We start from the raw sequence: 19285 nt of genomic DNA, 5'->3' as shown, positions 1-19285 counted from the left end.
AACCAGAGGTCCCTATTCTGACTGTTGTATCTAGCCGGCTTGCTGGGGATGCTGTGTCTGCCTTTGCTTTGTTGGGATAGTAGGCAGACTGCCTTGCCCACCGTGCCATGTTCTTCCTCTTCTTTTTGCCTCCTTCCCCACCCCTCTTTGTGTGTGTTGAAGGACAGATATGTGCTCGCGTATGTGGAAGGCATTGGTCAACCTGGGTTTTGAGGCCAAGTCTCTCACTGGCTCGTGACTCTCCTCTTAGCACAGGCTAGTGAATGAAGCCTGAGATCTGGCTGCATCCACCTCCCCAGTCCTGTAGCTCCATGTTACCATAAGAGGCTTTTAATGTATTTTGGGGGATCAAACTTAAGTCCTCACATCTGTGCTTGTAGCACTTTATCACTAGATGTATCTTTAAAGCCAAGTCTATAAGTTACATGTAGAGTCCGTTAGTTTTTCCATTGACCCTCATTTTAAGTGACAGTTTGACAGCATTTGTTTGTTTGTTTGTTTTTAGGTAGGGTTTCTCTGTGTAGGCTTGGCTGTCCTGGACATACTTTGTAGACCAGGCTGGCCTTGAACTCACAGAGACCTACCTGCCTCTGACTCCAGAGTGCTAGTTTGAAAGACGTGCTGCACCACGCCTGATTCTTTCCAACTTTTTAAAGGCTCAACAGCTTTGCAATGAAGACCATAAGACAGGGACCTTGGGCCCAATATTTGAGCCTGAGATTCACACCATCTAGGGGAGAGGAGCTCTGACAGGATTTGGGGCTTCCGAGGTCTGTGCTAAAGATGCAGATGGGCCCACTTGAGTTCCTCCTCAGTCCAGGATGGGTCCAAGAATCTTAGAAGAGCACTGGCTGTCTGTGGGTCAGACTACCCTTCCCTACTCTCTGCCTTCCCTTCCTTCCCAAGTCACACTCCAGCTGCCCCTTCTCAGAGTGCATGCAGGCCTACAGGATGGAGTCAGTCTCTCCTTTCGCCCCAGGGATGACCCACTGGACCGTCTTTACTGCCCGGGACCCAGAGTTTCTCCATTAGCACCTGGCTCCTGTACTTGGCTGAGTCCTGACCCCTACCTTGTCCACTCCATGGGGTTTGGTGTGGAAACCCCCACCTCAGACAACTGTCTAGCATTAGCCCAGAGCTCTGCCAACCTTAGAGCAGTGGTTCCCAACCTTCCTAATGCTACGACTCTTTAACAACCTTCCTCATGTGCTAGATACCCTCAGCCCTTAAATGACTTCCTTGCTACTTCCTAAGTGTAATCGCTACAGTGATGAGCTGAAATGCAAGCATAAGATATGTAAGAGATGTTCTATGGTTCCCTCAAAGGGACTGAGATCCACTAGTTGAGAACCTGCTGGACGTGAGGTGAGGTGAGCTGAGGTGATGGCCGAGCTGCCTGGCAAGGGGTCTCTGGACCATGAATGTGAGCACCATATAGGAGTCTGTTCTCCACTGATGTAGTTAACATTTACCATTTCGAACGTGGGACAAGCCACACTGGGTGGCTCCTACTTTTCATCTTAGCACACAGGGAGGCAGAGGCAGGCAGATCTCTGCGAGTTTGAGGCCAAACTGGTTTACAAAGCAAGTGCAAGAGAGTCAAGGCTCCGTGGAGAAACCCTGTCTTGCAACAAAACACACTCAAAATCAAACCTTGGACCACTGGCTGATGTGCCTCGTGAAGGTCCCTAAGCCAATCTGGCCTGCAGGTCCTCCCAGCATCCCTCAGGCCCTCCCTATCACAGGGTATGGCTCCCATACCCCGCCTGTACCTTGACCTCTCCAGCCCATGGGCTTGAGCCGCTCTTCCATAGGAATCCCGATTTTAGGGTTCCATAACTATCTCTTTCTCTGCCCCTTCTTTTGACCCCCTGGCTGGAGTGCTTGGCTCCAGCCTCTCTCTTCCCCTGCCACTGTCCATACATGGTTTGAGGCCAGGACCACTTAGGAGTCTCCCAGATGTGTCTGCCTTTCTTTATGCTCTGCCACATGTCTATAACAAACCTCTCTTGCACCATACCCAGGAGCACTCATAGTTCCTCTCCTTGTCTTTTTGCTTCTTGGCTTCATTCACAATTTGATGTTGTCCAGAGGAACTCTGAGACAGAGCCTATTGTGCAGTCAGATCAGTCTAGAAAGCAGCGCCAGTTCTACCCCCAAACTCCTCTCGGCTTTGTCTTCAGGTCTCCAACTTACCCATGGCCTTATTATCTACCCTTTCTAACTTCCCCCCTCCCACACTCCAAATAACTAAATACCCTGTCTCTGTGGTTTGAATGAACATGGCTCCCACAGACACACAAGGAGTGGCAATATTGGAGATGAGGCCTTGTTGGAGGCCGTGTGCCATGGGGCATGTGCTCTGTGCTTTCAGAAAATCAAGCCAGGCCCAGTGGCACACTGTCTTCCTGCTGCCTGCCAATGCAGATGAAGATTTCTCAGCTCCTTCTCCAGCACCATGTCAGCTGGGTGCCGCCATGCTTCCCGCCATGACAAGAGTGGAATAAACTATGGATCTGTGAGCCACCCAAATGAAAGGTTCTCCCTTAGAGGACTTGCTGTGTTCATGGTTTCTCTTCACAGCAAAAGACACCCTAAGACAGTGGACATGGATCTCTGGGTCTCACTGGCCAGACACCTGTAATCGGTGAGGTCCAATCTCAGGGAGAGAGATCCTATGTCGAATGATAAACAGGAAGCACGTTGATCTCTGTGAGCCCAGCCTCATCTACAGAGCGAGTTCTAGGGCAGTCAGAGCTGTTAAACAGAGAAATCATGTGTCCTAAATCTAAAGTAAATAAAAGAATAAATAAATAAGTAAATAAATAAGAGCAAAATCAAGGAAGGCACCTAGCACTGGCCTCTGGCCTTTGCTTATACAAACCCTGCAAGTGTACCTATAATCAGGTGCCTATGGGCACACTACCTTGCAAAGACAGACACACAGACAGATAGACAGACATAGAGACAGACAAATAGACAGATATACACACACTTACACACACACACACACACACACACACACACACACACACATCCACACACACCCAGTTCAAAGCCAGAACAAGCTCTACTACACTTGAACTACCCTCCATAGATGAGAAGAACTGCTTGTATTGTTAATAAGCTACTGTGTCTGTGGCAGTTTCTGATAGGAGCCTTAGCTGGAGATGATCAGGAAGAGGACGGTGATGTGAGTCTGATTCCTCAGATTCAGGGAGGAGTTGCAGTGTAAGGGCAGAGTGGCTGTCCTTGATGCTTCTGCCACAGTGTGAGGAAGAGCTGTGCCAGGTAGGACACACTGCCCACTGGCCTATGGTCTACTGAAATGTTGTGTGACTACAGTGGCTATTCCAGTAAATCCCTACACAACAAGAGGAAAAAAGACACAAGAGAGCAATAGTGTACTGGAGTATTGGCTTTATTGAAAGAGGAAAGGGCAGAGATGAGGATTCTTGGTGTCTTAGAGTGAGTGGGTTGAGGAGGGCCTTCACTACAGGGATTGGCATGGGCTACAAGGTGAGAGTGATACCACAGAAATGTCTTCAGATGGTTTTCAGAGTGACAGGGGTGGCATGGATGTATTTGTTATCAACCCGAGGCCCATGGCAACTAGAGCTGCAAGATCTTGCCTTGTAGCCCTCAGAGGTGCCAAAGCTCCACTTGTAGCATCTGGACCACCAAGAAGCCAAAAGGAAATGCTCATTTTTGGGAAGGAAGAAGGATGAGAGAGAGACAGAGCTAGTGGAGGAGAGTGGCTCAGTGTGTTGGGAAAGGGAGTCCAAGCCTGGGCTGGGAAGTCCTGAGAGGGACAGTGCCTATCCTGTAATAGCCCTGAGTAGCTAAAACCCAGGGATTGCGCTGGCAGCATACTCGGGCACAGCAACCAGCCTGCCAACTATGGGGTTTTCAGCATCCATCCTAGCAGAAGCAGGGCTTTCAACCGCTGGACTAAGAGGAGCAGGGATGGCAGCAGCTGGACTGACAGCAGCAGGGCTTACAGCAGCTGGACTGACAGCAGCAGGGCTTACAGCAGCTGGACTGACAGCAGCAGGGCTTACAGCAGCTGGACTGACAGCAGCAGGGCTCACAGCAGCTGGACTGACAGCAGCAAGGGTTGCAGCAGCAGGGCTTACAGCAGCTGGACTGACAGCAGCAGGGGTTGCAGCAGCTGGACTGACAGCAGCAAGGTTTGCAGCAGCTGGATTGACAGCAGCAAGGCTTACAGCAGCTGGACTGACAGCAACAGGGCTTGCAGCAGCTGGACTGACAGCAGCAGGGCTTGCAGCAGCTACACTCACAGCAGCTGGACTTGCAACCTCCACAGGAGCCACAGTCTCCCCTGCTGCCCCCACAGCAGCACACAGGCACACAGCAGCACACAGGCTTGCAGCAGCAGCAGGAGCCACCGGTCTCACAGCTGGTGCCACAGCCTCCAGAACTGCCACAGCAGGTCATGGTTCTGGTGTTTGGTTGACGGTGGAGTAGGACAGTGAAGCAGGCAGAAAGAGGGTGTACAGGTGTGGAGCCTCCTGAGCCTGGGCCTTTATATCCCTGCTCAGGGTCACTTACCTGGATGCACATGGGCACTTCCTGGTTCCTGTTTGTGCCATTTTTAGGACCACTCTCTTTTATTTTGCTGTAGTTGTCATCTCCACATTACCATCCTCTGGTCTCCACATCCTTGTTGCCTCATCACAATAACTCTAGTGCTGAATTTGTGTCCTGAGTGGATCAAGCTCCTCATTTTGCTAAAATACCAACCAACATTTCAGGCTTTTTTTTGCTTGTGTATGTCCATGCAATGTATATACGACTGTATGTGTGTGTGTGTGTGTGTGTGTGTGCTCGTGCAGGACCATGCCTCTGAGTGGGTGTGTGAGTGAGTGTGTGTGTTTCTCTCTCTCTGTCTCTCTCTCTCTCTCTCTCTCTCTCTCTCTCTCTCTCTCTCTCTCTCTCTCTCTCTCTCTCTCTCTCTTTCTCTGATATAATGTGTACATTTTTTTGGAATGCATTCAGCTGTGTGGATGCTTGTCTTGGCCAGAGTCAGCTAGTAGGTGTCCTCCTGAGTCATTCTACTGTGCATGTTTCCTGCAGCAACCAGAGGTCCCTATTCTGACTGTTGTATCTAGCCGGCTTGCTGGGGATGCTGTGTCTGTCTTTGCTTTGTTGGGATAGTAGGCAGACTGCCTTGCCCACCGTGCCATGTTCTTCCTCTTCTTTTTGCCTCCTTCCCCACCCCTCTTTGTGTGTGTTGAAGGACAGATATGTGCTCACGTATGTGGAAGGCATTGGTCAACCTGGGTTTTGAGGCCAAGTCTCTCACTGGCTCGTGACTCTCCTCTTAGCACAGGCTAGTGAATGAAGCCTGAGATCTGGCTGCATCCACCTCCCCAGTCCTGTAGCTCCATGTTACCATAAGAGGCTTTTAATGTATTTTGGGGGATCAAACTTTAGTCCTCACACCTGTGCTTGTAGCACTTTATCACTAGATGTATCTCTGAAAGCCCAAGTCTATAAGTTACATGTAGAGTCCGTTAGTTTTTCCGTTGACCCTCATTTTAAGTGACAGTTTGACAGCATTTGTTTGCTTGTTTGTTTTTAGGTAGGGTTTCTCTGTGTAGGCTTGGCTGTCCTGGACATACTTTGTAGACCAGGCTGGCCTTGAACTCACAGAGACCTACCTACCTCTGACTCCAGAGTGCTAGTTTGAAAGACGTGCTGCACCACGACTGATCTTTCCAACTTTTTAAAGGCTCAACAGCTTTGCAATGAAGACCATAAGACAGGGACCTTGGGCCCAATATTTGAGCCTGAGATTCACACCATATAGGGGAGAGGAGCTCTGACAGGATTTGGGGCTTCCGAGGTCTGTGCTAAAGATGCAGATGGGCCCACTTGAGTTCCTCCTCAGTCCAGGATGGGCCCACGGATCCTAGAAGAGCACTGGCTGTCTGTGGGTCAGACTACCCTTCCCTACTCTCTGCCTTCCCTTCCTTCCCAAGTCACACTCCAGCTGCCCCTTCTCAGAGTGCATGCAGGCCTACAGGATGGAGTCAGTCTCTCCTTTTGCCCCAGGGATGACCCACTGGACAGTCTTTACTGCACGGTTCCCAGAGTTTCTCCATTAGCAGCTGGCTCCTGTACTTGGCTGAGTCCTGACCCCTACCTTGTCCACTCCATGGGGTTTGGTGTGGAAACTCCCACCTCAGACACTGTCTAGCATTAGCCCAGAGCTCTGCCAACCTTAGAGCAGTGGTTCCCAACCTTCCTAATGCTACGACTCTTTAACAACGTTCCTCATGTGCTAGATACCCTCAGGCCTTAAATTACTTCCTTGCTACTTCCTAAGTGTAATCGCTACAGTGATGAGCTGAAATGCAAGCATAAGATATGTAAGAGATGTTCTATGGTTCCCTCAAAGGGACTGAGATCCACTAGTTGAGAACCTGCTGGACGTGAGGTGAGGTGAGCTGAGGTGATGGCCGAGCTGCCTGGCAAGGGGTCTCTGGACCATGAATGTGAGCACCATATAGGAGTCTGTTCTCCACTGATGTAGTTAACATTTACCATTTCGAACGTGGGACAAGCCACACTGGGTGGCTCCTACTTTTCATCTTAGCACACAGGGAGGCAGAGGCAAGCAGATCTCTGCGAGTTTGAGGCCAAATGGTTTACAAAGCAAGTGCAAGAGAGTCAAGGCTCCGTGGAGAAACCCTGTCTTGCAACAAAACACACTCAAAATCAAACCTTGGACCACTGGCTGATGTGCCTCGTGAAGGTCCCTAAGCCAATCTGGCCTGCAGGTCCTCCCAGCATCCCTCAGGCCCTCCCTATCACAGGGTATGGCTCCCATACCCCGCCTGTACCTTGACCTCTCCAGCCCATGGGCTTGAGCCGCTCTTCCATAGGAATCCCGATTTTAGGGTTCCCTAACTGTCTCTTTCGCTGCCCCTTCTTTTGACCCCCTGGCTGGAGTGCTTGGCTCCAGCCTCTCTCTTCCCCTGCCACTGTCCCTACATGGTTCGAGGCCAGGACCACTTAGGAGTCTCCCAGATGTGTCTGCCTTTCTTTATGATCTGCCACATGTCTATAACAAACCTCTCTTGCACCATACCCAGGAGCACTCATAGTTCCTCTCCTTGTCTTTTTGCTTCTTGGCTTCATTCACAATTTGATGTTGTCCAGAGGAACTCTGAGACAGAGCCTATTGTGCAGTCAGATCAGTCTAGAAAGCAGCGCCAGTTCTACCCCCAAACTCCTCTCGGCTTTGTCTTCAGGTCTCCAACTTACCCATGGCCTTATTATCTACCCTTTCTAACTTCCCCCCTCCCACACTCCAAATAACTAAATACCCTGTCTCTGTGGTTTGAATGAACATGGCTCCCACAGGCGCACAAGGAGTGGCAATATTGGAGATGAGGCCTTGTTGGAGGCCGTGTGCCATAGGGCATGTGCTCTGTGCTTTCAGAAAATCAAGCCAGGCCCAGTGGCACACTGTCTTCCTGCTGCCTGCCAATGCAGATGAAGATTTCTCAGCTCCTTCTCCAGCACCATGTCTGCTGGGTGCCGCCATTCTTCCCGCCATGACAAGAGTGGAATAAACTATGGATCTGTGAGCCACCCCAATGAAAGGTTCTCCCTAAGAGGACTTGCTGGGTTCATGGTTTCTCTTCACAGCAAAAGACACCCTCAGACAGTGGACATGGATCTCTGGGTCTCACTGGCCAGACACCTGTAATCGGTGAGGTCCAAGTCTCAGGGAGAGAGATCCTATGTCGAATGATAAACAGGAAGCACGTTGATCTCTGTGAGCCCAGCCTCATCTACAGAGCAAGTTCTAGGGCAGTCAGAGCTGTTCAACAGAGAAATCATGTGTCCTAAATCTAAAGTAAATAAAAGAATAAATAAATAAGTAAATAAATAAGAGCAAAATCAAGGAAGGCACCTAGCACTGGCCTCTGGTCTTTGCTTATACACACCCTGCAAGTGTACCTATAATCAGGTGCCTATGGGCACACTACCTTGCAAAGACAGACACACAGACAGACGTAGAGACAGACATACAGACAGATGTACACACACTTACACACACACACACACACACACACACACACACACACATCCACACACACCCCGTTCAAAGCCAGAACAAGCTCTACTACACTTGAACTACCCTCCATAGATGAGAAGAACTGCTTGTATTGTTAATAAGCTACTGTGTCTGTGGCAGTTTCTGATAGGAGCCTTAGCTGGAGATGATCAGGAAGAGGACGGTGATGTGAGTCTGATTCCTCAGATTCAGGGAGGAGTTGCAGAGTAAGGGCAGAGTGGCTGTCCTTGATGCTTCTGCCACAGTGTGAGGAAGAGCTGTGCCAGGTAGGACACACTGCCCACTGGCCTATGGTCTACTGAAATGTTGTGTGACTACAGTGGCTATTCCAGTAAATCCCTACACAACAAGAGGAAAAAAAGACACAAGAGAGCAATAGTGAACTGCAGTATTGGCTTTATTGAAAGTGGAAAAGGCAGAGATGAGGATTCTTGGTGTCTTAGAGTGAGTGGGTTGAGGAGGGCCTTCACTGCAGGGATTGGCATGGGCTACAAGGTGAGAGTGATACCACAGAAATGTCTTCAGATGGTTTTCAGAGTGACAGGGGTGGCATGGATGTATTTGTTATCAACCCGAGGCCCATGGCAACTAGAGCTGCAAGATCTTGCCTTGTAGCCCTCAGAGGTGCCAAAGCTCCACTTGTAGCATCTGGACCACCAAGAAGCCAAAAGGAAATGCTCATTTTTGGGAAGGAAGAAGGATGAGAGAGAGAGGCAGAGCTAGTGGAGGAGAGTGGCTCAGTGTGTTGGGAAAGGGAGTCCAAGCCTGGGCTGGGAAGTCCTGAGAGGGACAGTGCCTATACTGTAATAGCCCTGAGTAGCTAAAACCCAGGGATTGCAGTGGCAGAATACTCGGGCACAGCAACCAGCCTGCCAACTATGGGGTTTTCAGCATCCATCCTAGCAGAAGCAGGGCTTTCAACCGCTGGACTAAGAGCAGCAGGGTTGGCAGCAGCTGGACTGACAGCAGCAGGGCTTACAGCAGCTGGACTGACAGCAGCAGGGCTTACAGCAGCTGGACTGACAGCAGCAGGGCTCACAGCAGCTGGACTGACAGCAGCAAGGGTTGCAGCAGCAGGGCTTACAGCAGCTGGACTGACAGCAACAGGGCTTGCAGCAGCTGGACTGACAGCAGCAAGGTTTGCAGCAGCTGGATTGACAGCAGCAAGGCTTACAGCAGCTGGACTGACAGCAACAGGGCTTGCAGCAGCTGGACTGACAGCAGCAGGGCTTGCAGCAGCTACACTCACAGCAGCTGGACTTGCAACCTCCACAGGAGCCACAGTCTCCCCTGCTGCCCCCACAGCAGCACACAGGCACACAGCAGCACACAGGCTTGCAGCAGCAGCAGGAGCCACCGGTCTCACAGCTGGTGCCACAGCCTCCAGAACAGCCACAGCAGGTCATGGTTCTGGTGTTTGGTTGACGGTGGAATAGGACAGTGAAGCAGGCAGAAAGAGGGTGTACAGGTGTGGAGCCTCCTGAGCCTGGGCCTTTATATCCCTGCTCAGGGTCACTTACCTGGATGCACATGGGCACTTCCTGGTTCCTGTTTGTGCCATTTTTAGGACCACTCTCTTTTATTTTGCTGTAGTTGTCATCTCCACATTACTGTCCTCTGGTCTCCACATCCTTGTTGCCTCATCACAATAACTCTAGTGCTGAATTTGTGTCCTGAGTGGATCAAGCTCCTCATTTTGCTAAAATACCAACCAACATTTCAGGCTTTTTTTTGCTTGTGTATGTCCATGCAATGTATGTGTGTGTGTGTGTGTGTGTGTGTGTGTGTGTGTGTGTGTGTGTGTGTGTGTGCTCGTGCAGGACCATGCCTCTGTGTTGGTGTGTGAGTGAGTGTGTGTGTTTCTCTCTCTCTCTCTAACTCTCTCTCTTTCTCTCTCTCTGTCTCTCTCTCTCTCTCTCTCTCTCTTCTTTCTCTCTGTGTGTGTGTGAGATTTAATGTGTACATGTTTTTGGAATGCATTCAGCTGTGTGGATGCTTGTCTTGGCCAGAGTCAGCTAGTAGGTGTCCTCCTGAGTCATTCTACTGTGCATGTTTCCTGCAGCAACCAGAGGTCCCTATTCTGACTGTTGTACCTAGCTGGCTTGCTGGGGATGCTGTGTCTGCCTTTGCTTTGTTGGGATAGTAGGCAGACTGCCTTGTCCACCGTGCCATGTTCTTCCTCTTCTTTTTGCCTCCTTCCCCACCCCTCTTTGTGTGTGTTGAAGGAAAGATATGTGCTCGCGTATGTGGAAGGCATTGGTCAACCTGGGTATTGAGGCCAAGTCTCTCACTGGCTCGTGACTATCCTCTTAGCACAGGCTAGTGAATGAAGCCTGAGATCTGGCTGCATCCACCTCCCCAGTCCTGTAGCTCCATGTTACCATAAGAGGCTTTTAATGTATTTTGGGGGATCAAACTTTAGTCCTCACACCTGTGCTTGTAGCACTTTATCACTAGATGTATCTCTTAAACCCAAGTCTATAAGTTACATGTAGAGTCCGTTAGTTTTTCCGTTGACCCTCATTTTAAGTGACAGTTTGACAGCATTTGTTTGCTTGTTTGTTTTTAGGTAGGGTTTCTCTGTGTGGGCTTGGCTGTCCTGGACATACTTTGTAGACCAGGCTGGCCTTGAACTCACAGAGACCTACCTGCCTCTGACTCCAGAGTGCTAGTTTGAAAGACGTGCTGCACCACGCCTGATCTTTCCAACTTTTTAAAGGCTCAACAGCTTTGCATTGAAGACCATAAGACAGGGACCTTGGGCCCAATATTTGAGCCTGAGATTCACACCATATAGGGGAGAGGAGCTCTGACAGGATTTGGGGCTTCCGAGGTCTGTGCTAAAGATGCAGATGGGCCCACTTGAGTTCCTCCTCAGTCCAGGATGGGCCCACGGATCCTAGAAGAGCACTGGCTGTCTGTGGGTCAGACTACCCTTCCCTACTTTCTGCCTTCCCTTCCTTCCCAAGTCACACTCCAGCTGCCCCTTCTCAGAGTGCATGCAGGCCTACAGGATGGAGTCAGTCTCTCCTTTTGCCCCAGGGATGACCCACTGGACAGTCTTTACTTGACGGGTCCCAGAGTTTCTCCATTAGCAGCTGGCTCCTGTACTTGGCTGAGTCCTGACCCCTACCTTGTCCACTCCATGGGGTTTGGTGTGGAAACCCCCACCTCAGACAACTGTCTAGCATTAGCCCAGAGCTCTGCCAACCTTAGAGCAGTGGTTCCCAACCTTCCTAATGCTACGACTCTTTAACAACGTTCCTCATGTGCTAGATACCCTCAGCCCTTAAATGACTTCCTTGCTACTTCCTAAGTGTAATCGCTACAGTGATGAGCTGAAATGCAAGCATAAGATATGTAAGAGATGTTCTATGGTTCCCTCAAAGGGACTGAGATCCACTAGTTGAGAACCTGCTGGTCGTGAGGTGAGGTGAGGTGAGCTGAGGTGATGGCCGAGCTGCCGGGCAAGGGGTCTCTGGACCATGAATGTGAGCACCATATAGGAGTCTGTTCTCCACTGATGTAGTTAACATTTACCATTTCGAACGAGGGACAAGCAACACTGGGTGGCTCCTACTTTTCATCTTAGCACACAGGGAGGCAGAGGCAGGCAGATCTCTGCGAGTTTGAGGCCAAACTGGTTTACAAAGCAAGTGCAAGAGAGTCAAGGCTCCGTGGAGAAACCCTGTCTTGCAACAAAACACACTCAAAATCAAACCTTGGACCACTGGCTGATGTGCCTCGTGAAGGTCCCTAAGCCAATCTGGCCTGCAGGTCCTCCCAGCATCCCTCAGGCCCTCCCTATCACAGGGTATGGCTCCCATACACCGCCTGTACCTTGACCTCTCCATCCCATGGGCTTGAGCCGCTCTTCCATAGGAATCCCGATTTTAGTGTTCCCTAACTGTCTCTTTCGCTGCCCCTTCTTTTGACCCCCTGGCTGGAGTGCTTGGCTCCAGCCTCTCTCTTCCCCTGCCACTCTCCCTACATGGTTTGAGGCCAGGACCACTTAGGAGTCTCCCAGATGTGTCTGCCTTTCTTTATGCTCTGCCACATGTCTATAACAAACCTCTCTTGCACCATACCCAGGAGCACTCATAGTTCCTCTCTTTGTCTTTTTGCTTCTTGGCTTCATTCACAATTTGATGTTGTCCAGAGGAACTCTGAGACAGAGCCTATTGTGCAGTCAGATCAGTCTAGAAAGCAGCGCCAGTTCTACCCCCAAACTCCTCTTGGCTTTTTCTTCAGGTCTCCAACTTACCCATGGCCTTATTATCTACCCTTTCTAACTTCCCCCCTCCCACACTCCAAATAACTAAATACCCTGTCTCTGTGGTTTGAATGAACATGGCTCCCACAGACACACAAGGAGTGGCAATATTGGAGATGAGGCCTTGTTGGAGGCCGTGTGCCATAGGGCATGTGCTCTGTGCTTTCAGAAAATCAAGCCAGGCCCAGTGGCACACTGTCTTCCTGCTGCCTGCCAATGCAGATGAAGATTTCTCAGCTCCTTCTCCAGCACCATGTCTGCTGGGTGCCGCCATGCTTCCCGCCATGACAGGAGTGGAATAAACTATGGATCTGTGAGCCACCCCAATGAAAGGTTCTCCCTTAGAGGACTTGCTGTGTTCATGGTTTCTCTTCACAGCAAAAGACACCCTAAGACAGTGGACATGGATCTCTGGGTCTCACTGGCCAGACACCTGTAATCGGTGAGGTCCAAGTCTCAGGGAGAGAGAACCTATGTCGAATGATAAACAGGAAGCACGTTGATCTCTGTGAGCCCAGCCTCATCTACAGAGCGAGTTCTAGGGCAGTCAGAGCTGTTCAACAGAGAAATCATGTGTCCTAAATCTAAAGTAAATAAAAGAATAAACAAATAAGTAAATAAATAAGAGCAAAATCAAGGAAAGCACCTAGCACTGGCCTCTGGCCTTTGCTTATACACACCCTGCAAGTGTACCTATAATCAGGTGCCTATGGGCACACTACCTTGCAAAGAGAGACACACACAGACAGAGAGACGTAGAGATAGACTACAGACAGATGTATACACACACACACACACACACACACACACACACACACACACACACACACCCCGTTCAAAGCCAGAACAAGCTCTACTACACTTGAACTACCCTCCATAGATGAGAAGAACTGCTTGTATTGTTAATAAGCTACTGTGTCTGTGGCAATTTCTGATAGGAGCCTTAGCTGGAGATGATCAGGAAGAGGACGGTGATGTGAGTCTGATTCCTCAGATTCAGGGAGGAGTTGCAGAGTAAGGGCAGAGTGGCTGTCCTTGATGCTTCTGCCACAGTGTGAGGAAGAGCTGTGCCAGGTAGGACACACTGCCCACTGGCCTATGGTCTACTGAAATGTTGTGTGACTACAGTGGCTATTCCAGTAAATCCCTACACAACAAGAGGAAAAAAGACACAAGAGAGCAATAGTGTACTGGAGTATTGGCTTTATTGAAAGTGGAAAAGGCAGAGATGAGGATTCTTGGTGTCTTAGAGTGAGTGGGTTGAGGAGGGCCTTCACTGCAGGGATTGGCATGGGCTACAAGGTGAGAGTGATACCACAGAAATGTCTTCAGATGGTTTTCAGAGTGACAGGGGTGGCATGGATGTATTTGTTATCAACCCGAGGCCCATGGCAACTAGAGCTGCAAGATCTTGCCTTGTAGCCCTCAGAGGTGCCAAAGCTCCACTTGTAGCATCTGGACCACCAAGAAGCCAAAAGGAAATGCTCATTTTTGGGAAGGAAGAAGGATGAGAGAGAGAGGCAGAGCTAGTGGAGGAGAGTGGCTCAGTGTGTTGGGAAAGGGAGTCCAAGCCTGGGCTGGGAAGTCCTGAGAGGGACAGTGCCTATACTGTAATAGCCCTGAGTAGCTAAAACCCAGGGATTGCGCTGGCAGCATACTCGGGCACAGCAACCAGCCTGCCAACTATGGGGTTTTCAGCATCCATCCTAGCAGAAGCAGGGCATTCAACCGCTGGACTAAGAGCAGCAGGGTTGGCAGCAGCTGGACTGACAGCAGCAGGGCTTACAGCAGCTGGACTGACAGCAGCAGGGCTTACAGCAGCTGGACTGACAGCAGCAGGGCTCACGGCAGCTGGACTGACAGCAGCAAGGGTTGCAGCAGCAGGGCTTACAGCAGCTGGACTGACAGCAGCAGGGGTTGCAGCAGCTGGACTGACAGCAGCAAGGTTTGCAGCAGCTGGATTGACAGCAGCAAGGCTTACAGCAGCTGGACTGACAGCAACAGGGCTTGCAGCAGCTGGACTGACAGCAGCAGGGCTTGCAGCAGCTACACTCACAGCAACTGGACTTGCAACCTCCACAGGAGCCACAGTCTCCCCTGCTGCCCCCACAGCAGCACACAGGCACACAGCAGCACACAGGCTTGCAGCAGCAGCAGGAGCCACCGGTCTCACAGCTGGAGCCACAGCCTCCAGAACAGCCACAGCAGCTCATGGTTCTGGTGTTTGGTTGACGGTGGAGTAGGACAGTGAAGCAGGCAGAAAGAGGGGTGTACAGGTGTGGAGCCTCCTGAGCCTGGGCCTTTATATCCCTGCTCAGGGTCACTTACCTGGATGCACATGGGCACTTCCTGGTTCCTGTTTGTGCCATTTTTAGGACCACTCTCTTTTATTTTGCTGTAGTTGTCATCTCCACATTACTGTCCTCTGGTCTCCACATCCTTGTTGCCTCATCACAATAACTCTAGTGCTGAATTTGTGTCCTGAGTGGATCAAGCTCCTCATTTTGCTAAAATACCAACCAACATTTCAGGCTTTTTTTTGCTTGTGTATGTCCATGCAATGTATGTGTGTGTGTGTGTGTGTGTGTGTGTGTGTGTGTGTGTGTGTGTGTGTGTGTGTGCTCGTGCAGGACCATGCCTCTGTGTTGGTGTGTGAGTGAGTGTGTGTGTTTCTCTCTCTCTCTCTAACTCTCTCTCTTTCTCTCTCTCTGTCTCTCTCTCTCTCTCTCTCTCTTCTTTCTCTCTGTGTGTGTGTGAGATTTAATGTGTACATGTTTTTGGAATGCATTCAGCTGTGTGGATGCTTGTCTTGGCCAGAGTCAGCTAGTAGGTGTCCTCCTGAGTCATTCTACTGTGCATGTTTCCTGCAGCAACCAGAGGTCCCTATTCTGACTGTTGTACCTAGCTGGCTTGCTGGGGATGCTGTGTCTGCCTTTGCTTTGTTGGGATAGTAGGCAGACTGCCTTGTCCACCGTGCCATGTTCTTCCTCTTCTTTTTGCCTCCTTCCCCACCCCTCTTTGTGTGTGTTGAAGGAAAGATATGTGCTCGCGTATGTGGAAGGCATTGGTCAACCTGGGTATTGAGGCCAAGTCTCTCACTGGCTCGTGACTATCCTCTTAGCACAGGCTAGTGAATGAAGCCTGAGATCTGGCTGCATCCACCTCCCCAGTCCTGTAGCTCCATGTTACCATAAGAGGCTTTTAATGTATTTTGGGGGATCAAACTTTAGTCCTCACACCTGTGCTTGTAGCACTTTATCACTAGATGTATCTCTTAAACCCAAGTCTATAAGTTACATGTAGAGTCCGTTAGTTTTTCCGTTGACCCTCATTTTAAGTGACAGTTTGACAGCATTTGTTTGCTTGTTTGTTTTTAGGTAGGGTTTCTCTGTGTGGGCTTGGCTGTCCTGGACATACTTTGTAGACCAGGCTGGCCTTGAACTCACAGAGACCTACCTGCCTCTGACTCCAGAGTGCTAGTTTGAAAGACGTGCTGCACCACGCCTGATCTTTCCAACTTTTTAAAGGCTCAACAGCTTTGCATTGAAGACCATAAGACAGGGACCTTGGGCCCAATATTTGAGCCTGAGATTCACACCATATAGGGGAGAGGAGCTCTGACAGGATTTGGGGCTTCCGAGGTCTGTGCTAAAGATGCAGATGGGCCCACTTGAGTTCCTCCTCAGTCCAGGATGGGCCCACGGATCCTAGAAGAGCACTGGCTGTCTGTGGGTCAGACTACCCTTCCCTACTTTCTGCCTTCCCTTCCTTCCCAAGTCACACTCCAGCTGCCCCTTCTCAGAGTGCATGCAGGCCTACAGGATGGAGTCAGTCTCTCCTTTTGCCCCAGGGATGACCCACTGGACAGTCTTTACTTGACGGGTCCCAGAGTTTCTCCATTAGCAGCTGGCTCCTGTACTTGGCTGAGTCCTGACCCCTACCTTGTCCACTCCATGGGGTTTGGTGTGGAAACCCCCACCTCAGACAACTGTCTAGCATTAGCCCAGAGCTCTGCCAACCTTAGAGCAGTGGTTCCCAACCTTCCTAATGCTACGACTCTTTAACAACGTTCCTCATGTGCTAGATACCCTCAGCCCTTAAATGACTTCCTTGCTACTTCCTAAGTGTAATCGCTACAGTGATGAGCTGAAATGCAAGCATAAGATATGTAAGAGATGTTCTATGGTTCCCTCAAAGGGACTGAGATCCACTAGTTGAGAACCTGCTGGTCGTGAGGTGAGGTGAGGTGAGCTGAGGTGATGGCCGAGCTGCCGGGCAAGGGGTCTCTGGACCATGAATGTGAGCACCATATAGGAGTCTGTTCTCCACTGATGTAGTTAACATTTACCATTTCGAACGAGGGACAAGCAACACTGGGTGGCTCCTACTTTTCATCTTAGCACACAGGGAGGCAGAGGCAGGCAGATCTCTGCGAGTTTGAGGCCAAACTGGTTTACAAAGCAAGTGCAAGAGAGTCAAGGCTCCGTGGAGAAACCCTGTCTTGCAACAAAACACACTCAAAATCAAACCTTGGACCACTGGCTGATGTGCCTCGTGAAGGTCCCTAAGCCAATCTGGCCTGCAGGTCCTCCCAGCATCCCTCAGGCCCTCCCTATCACAGGGTATGGCTCCCATACACCGCCTGTACCTTGACCTCTCCATCCCATGGGCTTGAGCCGCTCTTCCATAGGAATCCCGATTTTAGTGTTCCCTAACTGTCTCTTTCGCTGCCCCTTCTTTTGACCCCCTGGCTGGAGTGCTTGGCTCCAGCCTCTCTCTTCCCCTGCCACTCTCCCTACATGGTTTGAGGCCAGGACCACTTAGGAGTCTCCCAGATGTGTCTGCCTTTCTTTATGCTCTGCCACATGTCTATAACAAACCTCTCTTGCACCATACCCAGGAGCACTCATAGTTCCTCTCTTTGTCTTTTTGCTTCTTGGCTTCATTCACAATTTGATGTTGTCCAGAGGAACTCTGAGACAGAGCCTATTGTGCAGTCAGATCAGTCTAGAAAGCAGCGCCAGTTCTACCCCCAAACTCCTCTTGGCTTTTTCTTCAGGTCTCCAACTTACCCATGGCCTTATTATCTACCCTTTCTAACTTCCCCCCTCCCACACTCCAAATAACTAAATACCCTGTCTCTGTGGTTTGAATGAACATGGCTCCCACAGACACACAAGGAGTGGCAATATTGGAGATGAGGCCTTGTTGGAGGCCGTGTGCCATAGGGCATGTGCTCTGTGCTTTCAGAAAATCAAGCCAGGCCCAGTGGCACACTGTCTTCCTGCTGCCTGCCAATGCAGATGAAGATTTCTCAGCTCCTTCTCCAGCACCATGTCTGCTGGGTGCCGCCATGCTTCCCGCCATGACAGGAGTGGAATAAACTATGGATCTGTGAGCCACCCCAATGAAAGGTTCTCCCTTAGAGGACTTGCTGTGTTCATGGTTTCTCTTCACAGCAAAAGACACCCTAAGACAGTGGACATGGATCTCTGGGTCTCACTGGCCAGACACCTGTAATCGGTGAGGTCCAAGTCTCAGGGAGAGAGAACCTATGTCGAATGATAAACAGGAAGCACGTTGATCTCTGTGAGCCCAGCCTCATCTACAGAGCGAGTTCTAGGGCAGTCAGAGCTGTTCAACAGAGAAATCATGTGTCCTAAATCTAAAGTAAATAAAAGAATAAACAAATAAGTAAATAAATAAGAGCAAAATCAAGGAAAGCACCTAGCACTGGCCTCTGGCCTTTGCTTATACACACCCTGCAAGTGTACCTATAATCAGGTGCCTATGGGCACACTACCTTGCAAAGAGAGACACACACAGACAGAGAGACGTAGAGATAGACTACAGACAGATGTATACACACACACACACACACACACACACACACACACACACACACCCCGTTCAAAGCCAGAACAAGCTCTACTACACTTGAACTACCCTCCATAGATGAGAAGAACTGCTTGTATTGTTAATAAGCTACTGTGTCTGTGGCAATTTCTGATAGGAGCCTTAGCTGGAGATGATCAGGAAGAGGACGGTGATGTGAGTCTGATTCCTCAGATTCAGGGAGGAGTTGCAGAGTAAGGGCAGAGTGGCTGTCCTTGATGCTTCTGCCACAGTGTGAGGAAGAGCTGTGCCAGGTAGGACACACTGCCCACTGGCCTATGGTCTACTGAAATGTTGTGTGACTACAGTGGCTATTCCAGTAAATCCCTACACAACAAGAGGAAAAAAGACACAAGAGAGCAATAGTGTACTGGAGTATTGGCTTTATTGAAAGTGGAAAAGGCAGAGATGAGGATTCTTGGTGTCTTAGAGTGAGTGGGTTGAGGAGGGCCTTCACTGCAGGGATTGGCATGGGCTACAAGGTGAGAGTGATACCACAGAAATGTCTTCAGATGGTTTTCAGAGTGACAGGGGTGGCATGGATGTATTTGTTATCAACCCGAGGCCCATGGCAACTAGAGCTGCAAGATCTTGCCTTGTAGCCCTCAGAGGTGCCAAAGCTCCACTTGTAGCAGCTGGACCACCAAGAAGCCAAAAGGAAATGCTCATTTTTGGGAAGGAAGAAGGATGAGAGAGAGAGGCAGAGCTAGTGGAGGAGAGTGGCTCAGTGTGTTGGGAAAGGGAGTCCAAGCCTGGGCTGGGAAGTCCTGAGAGGGACGGTGTCTATACTGTAATAGCCCTGAGTAGCTAAAACCCAGGGATTGCGCTGGCAGCATACTCGGGCACAGCAACCAGCCTGCCAACTATGGGGTTTTCAGCATCCATCCTAGCAGAAGCAGGGCATTCAACCGCTGGACTAAGAGCAGCAGGGTTGGCAGCAGCTGGACTGACAGCAGCAGGGCTTACAGCAGCTGGACTGACAGCAGCAGGGCTTACAGCAGCTG

General features: G+C 50.3%; 1 protein-coding gene across 1 annotated transcript; it reads right to left on the bottom strand.

Moving 5' to 3' along the window:
• Nucleotides 1-3951: 3951 nt before the first annotated feature.
• LOC311609588 (uncharacterized protein) lies at nt 3952-9519 on the bottom strand (the record flags this gene model as incomplete). The annotated part of the gene is made up of 2 exons (XM_084802763.1): nt 3952-4342; nt 9074-9519. 2 exons carry the CDS (start codon nt 9517-9519, stop codon nt 3952-3954), a joined length of 837 nt encoding a protein of 278 aa, XP_084658889.1.
• Between the last annotated feature and the right edge of the window lie 9766 nt (nt 9520-19285).

Source organism: Acomys minous (assembly GCF_964271855.1).
Source record: "Acomys minous genome assembly, chromosome: 2".
NCBI classification, from domain to species: Eukaryota; Metazoa; Chordata; class Mammalia; order Rodentia; family Muridae; genus Acomys; species Acomys minous.
Note: the sequence above shows the minus strand (reverse complement) of the source record. Positions and strands in the feature narration are given on the sequence as shown.